The sequence below is a fragment of the Coturnix japonica genome, chromosome 23 (genome assembly GCF_001577835.2).
Source record: "Coturnix japonica isolate 7356 chromosome 23, Coturnix japonica 2.1, whole genome shotgun sequence".
NCBI lineage: Eukaryota > Metazoa > Chordata > Aves > Galliformes > Phasianidae > Coturnix > Coturnix japonica.
Window position 1 is genome coordinate 4693319 of NC_029538.1, and position 15037 is coordinate 4708355.

The 15037-nt window shown below is 62.0% G+C and overlaps 1 protein-coding gene across 11 annotated transcripts in view; it reads left to right on the forward strand.

Moving 5' to 3' along the window:
• MACF1 (microtubule actin crosslinking factor 1) overlaps positions 1-15037 on the forward strand; it is a 108849-nt gene that overhangs the window by 6569 nt on the left and 87243 nt on the right. Inside the window, exon 1 of one of the 11 annotated variants that reach the window (XM_032448993.1) lies at positions 13194-13463. The exons of the other annotated variants lie outside the window; for them this stretch is intronic. Within the exon in view, the coding sequence (XP_032304884.1) occupies positions 13361-13463 (103 nt within the window). The 5' untranslated portion in view covers positions 13194-13360. Of the gene's footprint in view, positions 1-13193; positions 13464-15037 lie in introns of those variants that run through there. 11 annotated transcript variants of the gene reach the window in all.

The window sequence follows — 15037 nt, forward strand, 5'->3', positions numbered from 1 at the left end:
GCTCCTTCCTTTGGTGGCACGGTGCCGTGTGGGGCTGAGCCCGGTTCTCTCCTTCCCTCCCAGGGGATGCAGAGCTGCTGCCCGGCTGCTGGGTGCCCGCCAGCCCCGACCCAGAGCTCTCCTTTGTGTCTCTGGGCTCAGTGCAGTGGGAGCGGAGCAGAGTGCGTCGACCTCCTGGAGGGAAGTGAATAAAAGGGATTTTTTTTTTCTTGCTGATTCCTGGAAGTGTTGTGATGGCATTGCTTGAATACCAGGGGTGATGAATCTCTGTATAGGCACCTAAAACAAACCCTGGGCCGCCAGGGACTGCGGTTTCCAATTCCTCCTGTCCCTGCAGGAGCTCCCGTGGGCTCTGCTCACGTCTGGGTGCCCCAGGTGTGGTCTGTGGCCGCCGGCACCAAGTCAGCTCTGGTTGTGTGGGGCTGAGCCGACACTGTCAGCTCGAATCCATCGCATCCCCAGGAAGGAGCTGTGTGCACCGACTGCTGCTCAGAGGGGAGCAGCGGGCAGAGCTGGGTGGGTCTGTGCAGGGCTGTGGGCTCACATCGCAGACCACCTCACCGGGGCTGAATCCCAGCTGTGTTTTCCATGGAGGATGAGGCAAGCAGTGCTGCGGGGCAAGGAGGGGCCCTGGGTGCGATGACAGCGCGGTGACGACATGCCGGGCATGGGGAGCGGCGTGGCTGTAATGACAGGGCTGATCACCTGCACTGCACGTCCCCATCCGGCACAGCCAAACCGACCTGCCCTGTGGGCTCCACGTGAGCACAGCACAGCTCGTCCTACCTGGCTGCCACCCTCAGGGCAGAGGAGCTGTGTTGGGTGCTGGTGGGTGAGTGGTTGGGAGCTGCTCATGGCTCTGCTCTCTGCTGTCCCCATGGACTCCCTGCTGTCCCCTCGGGCACTCGGTCATTTGCCCAGCACTGCACTGTGTGTCCTTGTCCCATGTCCCCAGCAGCCAGCCTCGCAGCATCCCCACTCACAGCATCCCCACTCACAGCATCCCCACTCGCAGCATCCCCACTCACAGCATCCCCACTCACAGCATCCCCACTCACAGCATCCCCACTCACAGCATCCCCACTCGCAGCATCCCCACTCACAGCATCCCCACTCACAGCATCCCTGCTGGGTGCTGCCTGCGGCTCCTCCCTCCCCTTCCTTCCTTCCTCTCTGGAAGCCCAGAACTGATGTCTCAGCTCTGCCCTCGCTTGTCTGGGGGACTGGGCATGCGGCCAGGGCTCAGGGACATGCTCAGCTCCGGGTTGGGGGAAGCCCGCTGAGCTGTGCTCGCTCCCAAAGGCACAGAGGATGTTTGTGGTACTGAGCTGGGGAGGTGACGTTCCAAGCCGGGTTGTGGGGTTTTGTGTGTGTGGATGCATCCCATGCGGGGTGGGGGATCTGCAGCAAGGGCTTCCCATGGACAAGGGGCTGCGGGCATTTGGTGTCTGGCTGTGGGTGGGGTGAGGTGAGACCATGGGTGCGTTATGGGATGTTCCCAGCATCCGATGCAGGGGATGGGCTGCGACCCCTCTGCTGTCAGGGAGGTGCTGAAAGGGAATTGGCCCCAATGATGCATGGGGCTGTGGGGCTGTTTGGCGTGGGGCAGGGAGCTCACGTGTGCTTTGTCCCTGCAGGCACAGTGCTGCAGCTCCAGGAATTCCATCTGCCCCATAATTTCTGCTGTTTATCAGCAATCTGGATCAGTAGGATCTGGGCTCTGTGATGACTGGAACTCAATGCCTTCATGTTGTTTCCCCCTGAATGAAGCCTGGCCGCCTCTTTTCCCATTTCTCATTTCCCATTTGCTGCCCCGCAGTGAGCACTGTGTGCTCTGCCCATGGTAATGGACCCATTGATGTCCCTGGCCACGCTCCCTTCTCCCTGTGCTGTTTTTCCTCTCTTGCAGCTCAGTTTTGGATGGTGGCAGCTGATGGAGCCCATCCCAGCAGTGCTGGCACAGCAATGCAGCCTCCCAGTGGTTATCCCCTGCTCTGCCTTCCTGGGGCAAGGACCCCAGTCCTGTTTGTCTGTGGGGGCAGGAGGGCAAACTCCTGGTACTCTCGAGCCCAGTCACACTCCAGGTCAACCAAAGGGGCAACTTCTGTTATTGGTTTGTTTTTGTTTCACTGAAACTGGCAAAAGGTCCCCAGCAGAAAAGAGCAGCTCCAGGAGAGCTTCTGCCCTCCCTGCAGGAGGAAGGACGTGAGGCTGCTGCAACAGGGCTGACCTTGGGCAGCTTTGCTACCAGAGTTCTCCTGAGGAGCAGCTCCCATTTGTGCAGGCTGAGCTGTGATGCCAACACCCCACAGCACCACCATGGGAGCGTGTGGCCATCCCTGCACCGCTCTCCTTGCAGGCGGCTCCATGCGCTGCACGTGCAGACATCTCCCCCCCTGGCTGCTCGAGATGCCTGCGATTCCTGGTGCGAGGCAGTTGTTGCTCTGGGGAGGTTGGGATTCCTCAGGCTGGGGCTGTGAGCTCCCTCCATGCCCCGTCCCCATGGCCACGCAGCTCCAGGCCAGCTGCAGAGCTCTGCAGGCCGGGCATTCCTGGCGTTCCCAAGGGGAGAGGAGCCGGGATGCTGGGGATCGGGTCCGGCGTCAGCCCCACGCTGCCTTCAGCCCACTGCGGTGGGAGGAGGGGAGCTCTGTTCCTCCCCAAACCACCCCATGGGGTGAGGGTGCAGTGGTGGGGTTGGCTGCATCCATTGCACTTCTTGCCTTTACTGCCCAGAGGGACAAAGCGACAAAGTGAAGGTGACAGCTCTGGTGGGAATTGGAGCATTGATTGCAGCGAGTGCTGTGTCGTGTCCTGTGCCCGTGGTTTGGGGTTTGCTGGAGCTGTGTTGGGTGACCAGCGCGGTGCCATCCCACCTCTCCCCTTTCCCAGGAAGGGAGAGAAGTGAATAGGGATGTGCTGAGCTGGATGCTGAGCTGCTCTGCACCCAGTCCCTGGGCTTTGTTCCCACTGCAGCAATGAGGCCACTGAGGGCAGAGCGGTGACGGAGGGATGGTGGCTCAGTGCTTGGTGTCCCCATCCTGCAGCAGAGCCCTGGTGGTGGCTGTGCCTTTGCTTTCTGTCCCCACGTTCCCGCTTCCCCTCTCGTAGCCCCACTGTCAGCATGAAGCAGCTTTTGGGGATTTTTTTGTTTTGTTTTTTTTTTCTCCTCTCTTTTTCCAGAGGAAAATTCCATTGTGCTATTTATAGTGGTGACAGCTCGGCTTCTTGCAGCAACTTCATTCTGCTCCTCGTGCTGCCCAATGGCAGCCGGGGGTCCCGGGGTGCACGTGGTGCAATGCTGTGCTGTGCTGGATGTGCTGTTCCACGCAGCTGCTCATCAGCTCTGCTTCCCCTCAGCAGAATGAACGCAGGGTTCCATCCCCATGGCTGGGGGTCGGTTCATCCTTTCAGGCTGCAGCTCCCCAAACCTGGCAGCCCTGTGCTCTGGTTGTGCAGGGCAGTGGTGTAACCCAGACCCTCTTTCTGCCCAGCCGTGCTTCCCATTGGAGTTTTGGGAGCAATTTTGGCTGTTGGTGGTTCAGCAGCTGTTGGGATCAGAAGTGCCAGCTGCCTTTTGGGGTTCTGGTAGGAAAACACCTGATGTGTGCCTGCCTGCAGCTGGGCCAACCGGTTCTGGGTGTGTGTGGGCAGTGTGGATCCACACAGGGCTGCTCAGTGTGGGGCTGCAGGCAGGGTGAGCGCCGAGGGGTGCTGCATCCATAGGATCCCTATGGAGGGCTGTGCAGTGGGGCTTGCTCAGCTCCTCGGGCAGCAGCACAGCTCCATGCTGTCCCCGGCTGCAGAGGCACTCGGTGCTCTCAGTGCTGCTCCTGGCGCAGCCCCTCGCTGTGGGTTGGGCGCTGTGTGTGGGCACCTTCCCCCGTGTCACAGCGGGTGGTTCCTGCTGCCAGCAGGTCCTACAGAACAAAACAAGTGCTCTCCTTCTGGGTTCTACAACGGCCTCGTGGGTGGCACTGGGCTCCTGGTGGTGCGTGCAGACCCGGGGTGCGTTGTGGGGTGTTGCAGCACCTTGCACGTCGTGATGTGCTGAATGCACATCCCTTCCCCGTTGATTTGCCTGTGGTCCTCGTGGCCTTTTGGGTTTTGCCCCCCTCCCCCCATTCCCAGCCTGAAATACCTACGCGACATCCGATCCCTCGACCCCTGCCCGGGGCAGGTGGTGGGGGCCGGGCGTGCGGCTCATTTGCAAGAAGGAGGGGTGGCCTCATCCAGGGCAGATCTCGGCGCAGTCCTCGATCAGGAAGCGCAGGGCTGGGCTGCGGTGGCCAAAGGGCAGCGGTGGCGGGACGAGCGCTGCGGGACGCCGCCAGCCCCATGAGTCCTGCTGAGCCGCGGGGCACCCGGCAGCGCCATGGACCCCAATGAATACAGGAGGTTCCTGGGCGGTATCAGCATCCTGAGAGGTACGGCCACCCCGGGGCGTGGGGCCGAGCCGGGTCCCACTATTGACCCGTGGAGCTGCCCACGGGGTGGGATCCGAAGGGAAACGGTGTCCCCCCGGGATGTGGGGGGTGGTTGGCTGTGCTGGGCAGTGCTCGGTACAGGCCGTGCTGCCGTGGCTCCGCTCCACTTCCCTGTTTTGTCTTTTCTGTGGGTATTTGGGGGCGTATCTGGTCACAAAGCGAGCGGCTCCGGGTAACCCGGCCCTGCGAGGAGCACAGGAAATGTAGGCTGGCTTGCAAATAACAATAAGAAAAGTGTGTGTGCCGTGGGGCGGTGGCACTCAGCGGCACTCAGCTGCTCTGCTCTCACTGCAGCCCTTCCACCCTGAGCACCACATTCTGTGCTGGTGACGCAGCCCTTCCCTGCTGCCTCTCTGCCGTGTGATCGGTGCTGGGCAGCTTTAACGGGCTCTAAGGATGGGGACGTGCCTCGCTTTTTTTTCCTTTTATTTTTTTTTTTTTCCTTTTTTTCCTTTTCCATCCCCACGTTCTGCCCCGGGGGCTCCCAGCCCCTCAACCCGCCCGTACGCAGGTATTGGGATCCAGTGCCAAAAGAATGGCGCCGTGCTGGGGAAGGAGAAAGCAGCCGGGATGCCGTCACCTGTCATCGAACGGCCCCGCATCGACTGGCCCCTTTGCAGCCCTCCCCGGGTCCAGCTGGGCCGCACCAGCTGATCCTGCTGCACGCGGAGGTGAATCAATCCCGTGTTTAATTTAGCAGGGAGCCAAAGGGAGTTGTCCCCCGGCCGGCTGCCCGTCTCCCCGCCCTGCAGGGCTGCTGCAAGGGGTTAATCCCGGCCCTGCGCGGTGCCTGACAGCTGCCCTGAGTTATCGTGGCCGGGGGTAATAGAATTCACTTTCTGATGCTGCTGCGGTGTCTGTCATTAACGGTTCCTGTGCCGCTGCAGCTGGCACCGCGGATCAGTGTGCAAGGAGTGTGACACGGCTGTGTGTGCCGGGAGGTGCCTCTGTGCTGGGAGAGGCCGGGAATGGGGAGGGACCCCTTTGTGTGCGGGGATGGGGAGCTGCCGGTGTCCTCTGGGCTGCTCTGCGCCATCTGAGCATGGCAGTGGTGCTGCCTTTGTTTGCTGCTGGGAGATGCCGCGTTGTGCCCGGCGTGGTGATGCTTTGGTGTTTGCCAGAGCTCGCTGTGCTCTCCCAGCCCCGGCCAGGCTCCCCTTGAGCAGAGCAGCGGGGCTGCACAAAGCTGCTGGGAAACGAGGGTTTATTGCCAGCTTGGTTTCTTTTCCCATCTCCCCTCATCTCTATTCATCTCCCCGGGGAGGTGGAGGCAGCGGCGGATATTGGAGCTGGGGCCGTTTCATATGTAAATGGTGTGTGCGAGTACAGTCCCCTGACCCCCGGCGCGGTGCCAGCAGCGGTGCCAAGTCCCAGCGGGCTCCCACCCCCCCCATCCATCCCCTGTGGCCTCATGCGTGGTGCTGCCAGCTCCCAGCCCTGCACTGGGGACAAAGGATGCTGGGCTGCACAGTGCTGGGGACCTGACCCCTCCCCCCCAGCCCTTGGGGTGCTGCCCCCAGCTCTGCTTCCCCCGGCTTTGGGGTGCTGGCTGGGAGGGCAGTGGGGTTCACCCCAGCTGCTGTGGGGCTGTAGGTCGTTTTGGGAGCAGAGGAGATAATGTAGGTCGCCCAGCCCTCCTTGGAAGCTTCCTGTCTCGAGTTTCCCGGGGCAGCAGACTGTCACGGCCCCAAGGTGATGAGAGCCCTGTGCCCGGCTCAGGAAGCCCATTTGATTACAAATTTATTGCTGGGTTAATTTTATCCCTGGTGATGTGACGGCGGCCGGTTTCGCTTTCTCAGAAGTTTGTTGTTTACTTGGAAGCCAGATAAAATCCAGCATCTTTCTGGCCCTCTCTGTGCGCTCAGGCTAATCTCCCCGCTGCATCTGACCTTGTCATTGCCACGTGCTTTACCCGAGGGAGCCGGGCTCAGATTTTCCCTGTGGCAAAGCATCCTCGCGTGGACCTCTGCTTGTCCTGCAGCCTCCCGGGCGTGTGCATGGGCTCTGTCTGCAGGGCTGCCGCTGCCAGAGCTGCTCTCTGTGCTCTCAGCTGTCTGCAAGGGAGCAGAAGTGCTCCTGCATCCTTCAGTCTCTGCTGCTGGAGCTCCTGCTGGTGCCTGACCCCACACTCACAGCACACTGGGAGCAGGGGCTGTGCAGTCCCACAGCATAGCAGTGCTGCAGCTGAGCTGAACTCCCAGAGCTTATTGCTGGCTGCCCTTGCACAGGTGATGTCCTGAGGTGTGTAACGTCAGCTGCTGCTATGGCTGCGCACCAGTTCTGATACACTCCATGCATTCCAGCTGTGCTCACACCCTGAAGTTGAAGGGTGGGTGGGCACTGGGGTGTGGAATGGAGCCTCCAGCAGCAGCTGGAAGGGTTGTATCCAACCATCCATCCATCCATCCATCCATCCATCCATCCATCCATCCATCCATCCATCCATCCCTGTGTGTGTCAATACCAGGCAGTGCTGCTGTCCTGGGAGGCCGACCCCATGGGTTTCTGCCATGGCAGAGGAGTGTTTTCTTGGGCACAACGTGGCAGCCCAGAGGAGCCGTGGGGAATGGAGTGAGCCCCGCCTGCAGCTTGTCCCCCCGTCACCGTTTGCTTTCGTCCCGTTGTGTGGTGGCTTCCCCGGGCTCAAGGTGGCTGGCAGTGATAAGGGATCCCAGCCGCCATCTGCGCTCGGGGTGGGGGCCGGGCAGCCTGGGGCTGCTCCGTGGTGCTGAGGGAACAAACTGCTTCCCAAGCAGCCCCAGCAGCACCTCGATGCGCCGCAGGTGGCTGTGCTGCAGATGGTCCCTCTGGGCCCTGTTACCTGCATCAATGGGGCTGGAGCTGTGCTGGGCTGGTGGGACCTGGCAGCTGTGTGTGGTGCTGTGCTGGTGCTTCAGCTGAGCTGCCTGAGAAGCGTCAGCAACTGCATTATTTCATGTGTTTTTAAACAGGGATTAAATTTCTCCGTGGGAGAGCAGGTCTGCAGGGAGCAGAGGTGTCAGACCCCGCCTGCCCTGTTCCTCTAATCCCAAATTCCATTCTGGTTCTGGCACAGTGGCCGCAGTGGGGCCGTTTCTGTGTGCAGCCCCAGCCGGGTGTCCTGCACTGCACGGAGCGGATGTGCCCCCAGCACGTCCCCATCCTGCCTGTGTGCACTGCGGGTTGTTTGCCTTCCTCTGGGAAGCAGCTCCAGCAACATCCTGCAGCATCCACGGGACAGCAGAGCTCTGCTATGGGGCGTCCTGCAGTGGGTCAGGAGCTCTGTCTGTCCTGCTGCCCCACCGCGCTGTGCTGGGTGCTGCCATCGCCGTGTGCCCACCCACCCCCTCGGTGCTAATCAGGTTTCATGCTGCTTAGTTTGGAGATCTAATGAGATCAGGGCTGGAGGTTGCCTGCCTGCCCTCTATTTATAGGGGAAAGCGAGAGAATCCATTGCTGGGCTCTCATTGACCTCAATTTTCAGATGGAACTCCGCACATCCCATACTCAGTGTGTGCCTGGGGGTGACGTGGTGTCCCAGCCCTCCTGCCTGCAGGTCCCCACTTCTCTGTGCTGTGACGTGGGGCTGTCAGTGGGAGGGATGTGAGGCTGGAGGGGCCGTGCGTGGGCCGTGCCCTGTGCAAACACACAGCTGGCCTGCGTGCCCAGGACAAAGCGTGGATAGATCTGCTCGCCCAACGTTTTCCTCTTTCCCGTGCTGCCAAGAGGCCTTCGGCTCAAGTTAGAATAACAAGGCTGTTTGCGGAGACACCAGGCCTTTTGTTAGCCAGCAGAAAAAGGGTTTTGATTCAGGCAGCCTCTCCCCCCGCCGGCTTTCCTGCTTCCTAAGCTGCTGTGGGAAGTGCAGAGCTTGGCCTTGAGCGGCCCCGAGCTGTGCTGGGCTGTCTGCGTCGTGTTTGTGTGTCTGTCCATCCTGAGCACGGCTCCAGCCCTGCCGTGTTGTGCCCAGCCCTGCAGGATGCCGCATGGTGCCGGTCCGGTCCGGAGCTGCACTGGGGCTGTTTTCATGTCACTCCCCACCAAGGTGACAGCGGGGCGTGCTGGGAATGAAGGAGCTGCTGTTTACCTGCTGCAGTTCAGAGGTGTGCTGTCCCTGTGGCTGCAGGGTAAGGGAGGCACCCGGCGATGGCATCGGCTTCCTCATCCTCCCCCATGCTGGGAGCGCTGCCACCTCGCCATGTCAGCACAGGCTCAGGAAGGCGGGCAGACGCCTGCGTGCTGTGGGCGTGCGGCCGGGCCGGCTGTGCTGCTCCGCACCCCTCACACCTCACCCTGCACCAAACACACCTCTGGGATGGGGCACACTCAGGTGCTGGCTGCTCCTGCTCTGGTTCAGGGGCTGTGGGATGCTGGGCGCAGCTCACCATAGATGCAGAGGAAAATGTTCCACTCCTGAGTGATTTCAGCTCTGTGAGGCCCCAACCCAAGGGTTAATGGCGAGCCTTGCTCCTGGGGAATGATTAAGCCGTGAGCAGGTGGCAGCCCAGCTCTGCTGTTTGCTTTGCAGAGTGAATGCCAGCAGGAACGACGTGTCTTCAGCCATCCCTCCATCGCTGCCCTGCGGTGCCGTGGCTGTTCCCCGTGTGCTCCCAGCCCGGCTCCCTGCGCTGTCAGCCCATGTTGGGAAGGGAAGTCTTTTTTTAAGCTGTGATTATGATTTTGGTGCCCAGACGTCTGCTGGAAAGGGGAACATCTCTGCTCTTATCGTCAACACTTCCTTTTCCGAGTTCCTTGGAGCTCAGATTTTGCTGCTGATGGTGGGGCTGGAGGCTTCCCCCTTATCTCTGCTGCTGCCTTGCTGCGTCCCGACAGCCTCTGGTGGAATGAGGCCCTGTGCTGTGGTTAAACATTGACTCGTGGTGCTCCGTCCGTGTGGCTGTGGGTTGCAGGACATGGTCATGGCCTGGGCTGAGGAAAGCCTTCTGTTAGCTGCATGCCTGACTTGTGCAGTCACAGCGTGGTTGGTTGGAAGGGACCTTAAAGACCAGCTGGTTCTGACCCATGAGCTGCCGCTACAGCACGGGTTGCCCAGGGCCCATCCACAGCCATGGGCACCTGCAGGGAGGGGCAGCCCAGCTCCAGGCAGCTCCGGGGGGGATTCCCTCTCACCCTCCGAGACGTTTCTCAGCCCCATCCCCTCGTCACTGCTCCGCCCCGTCCTTTGGCACAGCGGGGCCACGCGGGGGCTGATGGAGGTGAGAAGGAAACGCTCCACGCGTGGATCGCTCACGTTTGGAGCTCACGGGCTGTGCCCGCACAGGCAGCAGCCGCTGATTCACCTGTAGCGGTGCGACGTTCAAAGCGGAGGCAGCGCCGGGAGGAGCCGGGAGCCGCATCCCGCCCCGTCCCACCTTGTTTTGAGCAGCTCAGATCAGAAGAAACGTCATCTTTGTTCTCGCTTCCCTCTCCCATGGCTCCGGCGCCGAGGGCAGGGTGGAGCGAGCCCTGCGCCCGCCGGGCTGTGCCCGTGCTTGCAGCCGGGCCGGCGTCTGTCTGCGGCCGTGTTCAGTGCCGTGCCCCAGCAGGGCTGCTCTGACCGCGTGCTGTGGGTGCTGTGGGTGCTCCGAGCTCCTGGAGGAGCCGCAGAACCCGGCTGAGCTGCTCCGGAGCCGCGCGGTGCTGCCCGGGGTGGAGGGGTGCAGTCATGCGGAGCTGAGCAGATTATGTTCAGGAGCGCCTGGTGTGCACGCAGAGATGTGATGTGGGGCTGTGGGTCACAGCGCGGGCACGGCGGCTCCTCCTTCCTTCCATTCACCCCTTTGGAGCTGCCACCACTCGCTCCTCATTGCTGCACTGAGCAGGACCCGTCCCCCATCCAAAACGCTTTCACTCCGGCAGTTCGGAGCCGCTGCCATAAACGCCCGAGATTTGCCCTCAGAACTCCCAGAAAGGTGGTAAAAAAACATCAGAAAGGGAAAAGTGAGCACAGCTGGAAACCCTGCGCGTGGACCACAGTCACAGTCTGTGCCCTGAGCTCCTCATAGCCGCTGTCCCATGCAGCGCAACCTGCTGCAAGAGATGGAGGACATGTCTATGGGCTGCCTGGGGTGCAGAAACCCCTGGGGCTGCAGGAGGGGCTCATTGGGACCCTCCCCCCCAGGGATGCTGCCCGGGTGCCCGCAGTTTTTGCACCCTCTCTGCTCCCATTGCCACCCCGACAGCGCCGGGTCTGAGCGCTTCAGTGTTTGCACAGTGCCACCTGGCTGCCACCTCCGCCTGCCTGTGCTGCAGGATGGGAGCCCGGCTGGAGGCAGCGCAGCCCCGGGTGCCTCTCGGGGGTCCGCAGCCCCCGGGCTGGAGGAACATCCCGCGGCATCGCTCAGCGCTGGGGGTGCGGCCCTGGGCGGTGCTGAGAGCTGCGGGATGCAGAGGTGCTGTGCCAGCAGCGTCTTCAGTCATATAAGGAGATGCCGGCAGTGCTGCATGCTGTGCAGCATTACTCACCGGGAAGGCGCACAGCACGGGGGGGGGCTCAGCCCTGAGCATACACAGCCCCCACCAGCTGTGACTCAGCTCTGGCTGCGGGGACCGGGCCGTGGCTTTGTGCCCTCAGATCAGCATTGGGTCCATCCCTACAAGGGGACCCTCTGGAAGACGTTTTTCTCCTGGAGTGGGGTGGGTTGTGGGGAAGTCGCCTTATTTCCAGCCTTCTGGCGATGCTTTGCAGATGTCTGGGATGGGAGCGTGGGACAGCAGCCAGAAGCCATGGGATGCGGCGTGCCGGCACTCCGGCCATTCCATGGGGCTGTGAGCTGCCGCACGGGGCACCCAAAGCGTGGGGGCACTGGCATGGAGCGGGGCCAAGCCCCCCGCCCTGGATTCCTGGTGAGCCGGGAGATGCTCCCCCCCCCCAACCCGTTTCCTTTTCGGGTTGAGGCGACAGTCAGAACTGCAGAAGCCGCCTTGCAAGGAACTAAAATTAGCTGCTGCTGTTTGTGTGTGGGGCGGTTTCCATGGCTGGGGGTGGCCTTGTGCCGCGGCCCCAACCGTGTGGGGCTGAGCCTGGGGGGGTCCTTGGTCCCCAAAGCATCACGGGAGCGCCCCAAAGCTCACAGCAGCCATCAGCTCCTGTGACCCAGTGAGTGACAGCAAGGAATAGCTTCGAGGAACAGCTTGTGCCATTAAAAGGAGCATTAAAAGCAAAGGGGGAAATGATGTTAAATTGAGTGGAAAGAAGCACACAGCGCTGAACTGTGGGGCTGCGGTGACCCTGGTGTGTCGGCCCTGCAGTGATGCCCACCCTGAGCTGCTGGGCAGCACTGAGCCGCTGTGTTGGCTGCTCTGTGTCCTCTGCTGGGAGAGCAGAGGTGGCTGCTGGCACAACGTGCTCCTGCAGGCCCTTAGTGGGGGATGTTTTTGCCATAGGTGTGATGCTGTCACCCCCAGACCTCCGTTTTCCTAATTAAAAGGGCTCGTCCAGCTGCACAGCATCCCCTCCGTGGGGGGACAGAGCAGCTGGAAGTGCTCGGTGCCTTTTGCTGGGGCATGGGACAGGGCGAGCAGGAAGGGGAGAGCTGCTGCAGCTCCTGCGGTGGGGTGCAGTGCCCCTTTGCTATTTATGGTGGCTGGGCGAGTGCTGTCAGGCAGTGGTTACTCCTGCTGTGCTTCCCCTGCCTTAACAGAAAGCAGATCGCTGCAGATGGAGCTGTGTGGCATATTTTTAAGTTGGGCTGGGCCACAGCTCCACCAAACCCATTGATTGTCACAGCACTCAGTGCGGTCTGGCTGTGGCTGAGGTTGCTCTGTGGCCTTGGAGAGCTGCGCTGTGCTTGCTTTTGCAAAACCTCATCGTGTTTTTGGGTCCATCCCGTTTGCTGGTGGTGCCCTCCAGGCTGGCAGCTGCTGGGTTGCTGTTTTGCAGCTTTCCGCACTCATCTCAGCACTTCTTGGAAGCTGCTTTGAGGGCAAACCCCGTTTCTAGTTCAGAATCACTTCCTGTGTGCCCTGAGAGCTGAGCAGAGCGCTGGGGTGGGGGTGGTTGGTGGGGGCTGTGGGGCGTTGGGGCACAGCCCGTGTGCGGCCCCAGCGGGGCTGGGCTGACGGCTCTGACTCACCGCAGGGTTTGGGGCTGTGCAGCCCCAGTGAGAAGCGAAACCGCAGCTCAACGTGTGTGCGCTGTGGGGCCGAGATGTGCGGGGTGGGGCCGCTCATGGGCACTGCCGAGCATCGCCCACCCGGCGCCCCAGCGGCAGCTGTGAGGATAACAGAGCATCACCTGCCTGGGCTGGGCTGCAGCGTGAGGAGGTGCATGGGAAACCATTATCTCGTAGGGTATCATCTATGAGTGCTGCTTTCCTTCGAGCCCTGCCTTCCTCCAGCCTGTGGGCTGCAAGAAAGAGCGAGCTGTGCCGTGCTGTGTGTACACCTCCACGCCTGTTGCCCTGCTACGTCCGCATCCAGCAGCGGCTCCGGGAGCGCAGGGAGATGCCAGGCAGCTTTTGTTGCTCTTCCAGTAAAGCGGAGGAGGAATGAACGAGGCCTCAACCCGGCTCTGTCCCCTCCGCTGGGGGATTTCCTGCCGCCGGGTCCCGAGCTGCCGCTGCCCCCAGCTCCACGCACAGCCCCGCACAGCCCCGCACGGCCCCCCCGCTCCCAGCCGCTGCTCTCAGGCCGCTGCCGTCCAGCGGGGCCGGGAATGGAAATCCGGGAGATGACGTTTCTCCCATGGAAGGAGGAGGGGGGGCCAAAGTTTGACCGCGCGGGGAAGATGTTGGCGTCGGCCCGGAGCTCCGCTTCAACTCTGCCCCCGTTCTGAGCTCCGTTACCGGTCTCAGGAGGACGCTCTGCCCGCGGTGCCGGCCATGCCGGGCTCGTGTCGGGGCGGAAGGAAGGCGAGAGCCGCGCGGGCAGCGCCGGGCGGGCGGTAGAGCGCGATGCCGCTGCCGGACGGCTCGTATCTGCCGCCCGCCGCCTTCGTGCTGAGCCACGTCCTGGGCATCGCCGGCGCGTTGTACTGGCGGAGCCGCAGCGGGGCAGGTAGGGGCGGCGCCGGGCGGAGCGGTGGGAACGCGGTGTCTCCGCTCGTCGCTCCCGGGGGGTGTCGGGGCGGGGGGGTCCGGCGCCGCTTTTTGTGCCGGTGCGATCCCCGCACGTGGTTTCGTCCCGCTGACGTCAGGGCGCCGCTCGGTGCCGCGGCGGCTCCGCTGCTCCGGCCTCAGTTTCCCAAATTAGGTTCTGCTCCTGCCGGGCTCACGGGGCTCAGCGCTGCCCTCCATGGCCCGGCCGCCTCCTGGTTCCTGCTGCTCCGCACCGGGTGGGCTTTGAGCTCCCTCCCACCCCAGCATCCAGAGCACGGAGCTCGTCCTGCACCCGCTTTGTGCCCGACCCGGCTCTATCCCCCCATTCCACGTGTGGGACGGTTCCCCATTGCGGGTCTCTGTGCTGTTTCCTCCCGGGCTGAGTCACGGCCGTCTCCTCTCCCCGTTTCGCAATGCTCCGTAATGCTGAGCGATTAACTGGGCTGTTGTGATGGATTGTGTCAGTGCTCACATTGGCTGCCAGCGCGTTTTGGATCCGTTGCATTCCGGGCAGTTTGCTGCCTGTTCCCCATCTTGGAAGCACCACGTTTAGAAGAGCACGTCCCCTTTATTGCCATGTTTTGAAGGCGTTGAAGTGAAAGCGATTTGCTTCAGAATTTCAAGTTTGTTTCCCAACGTGTCTGTGAACAAAACCCTCCTTCACTCGGTGCCCAGCCGGGTGCTGCGCTGCACAGAGCGGCTTTCATGGTGTGCACAGCTCAGAGACGTCCCCTGTGAGCTGTGCTCTGTGCCACAGGGGCTGAGCTGCTGCTGGAGCAGAGGTGTGGGGAGACAACGTGGGACCCCCACTGCCCCTCACCTGTGTCTGTGCTGGGACTGGTTGCACCACAGGACAGAGGTGCTGCTGAACACGCTTTTCACCCCAGTACATCTGATGCCTCTGGTTTCCGGGCACCAGAGAGCTGATGTGGGGCAGATGTAGGGCAGATGTGGGGCAGGGCGGTTCTCCCATTCCCGCTGTGCAGCTCTACGGTGGTGCTGTGGCTGTGCCCAGACTCGCCGGGTTTGGGTCTCCTCGCAGCCTCACCTGCTTTGGGAACGCAGCAGCACGGAAGCGCGGCACGTCTGTGCAGCTCCAAAGGCTGAAAAGCACCACCCGGTGTGAAGGCATCCAGTGGGCTGAAAAGCACCACCCGGTGTTGGCACAGGCGCGTGATGAAGGATGTGGGGTGCCTGATGGCAGCAGGATCTCTGCTGGGAGCCGACGCTGCTCGCTGTGCAGGGAATAATGGTCCCAGGTCACTGATTGCTGCCCACAGCCCCGCTGTCACTGCTGTGCCACGGCCATTGGCAGCCATGGGGCTGGGGGTGTGCGGTGGGCAGGGACAGACAGGGGGTAGCGCGGGGGGGCTGCGACAGGTTGCATGGGGGTGAGTCTGGGAAAGATTATCCAGTGGGGATAAGCTTGCGAGGCCTTAATATCGTTAGGCAGCAGCAGCCGGGCATTATAATTAGCTGGGATGGTGGGGTGTGTGCAGCCCAGTTAGAACCACAACCCTCAGGGTGGTGAAA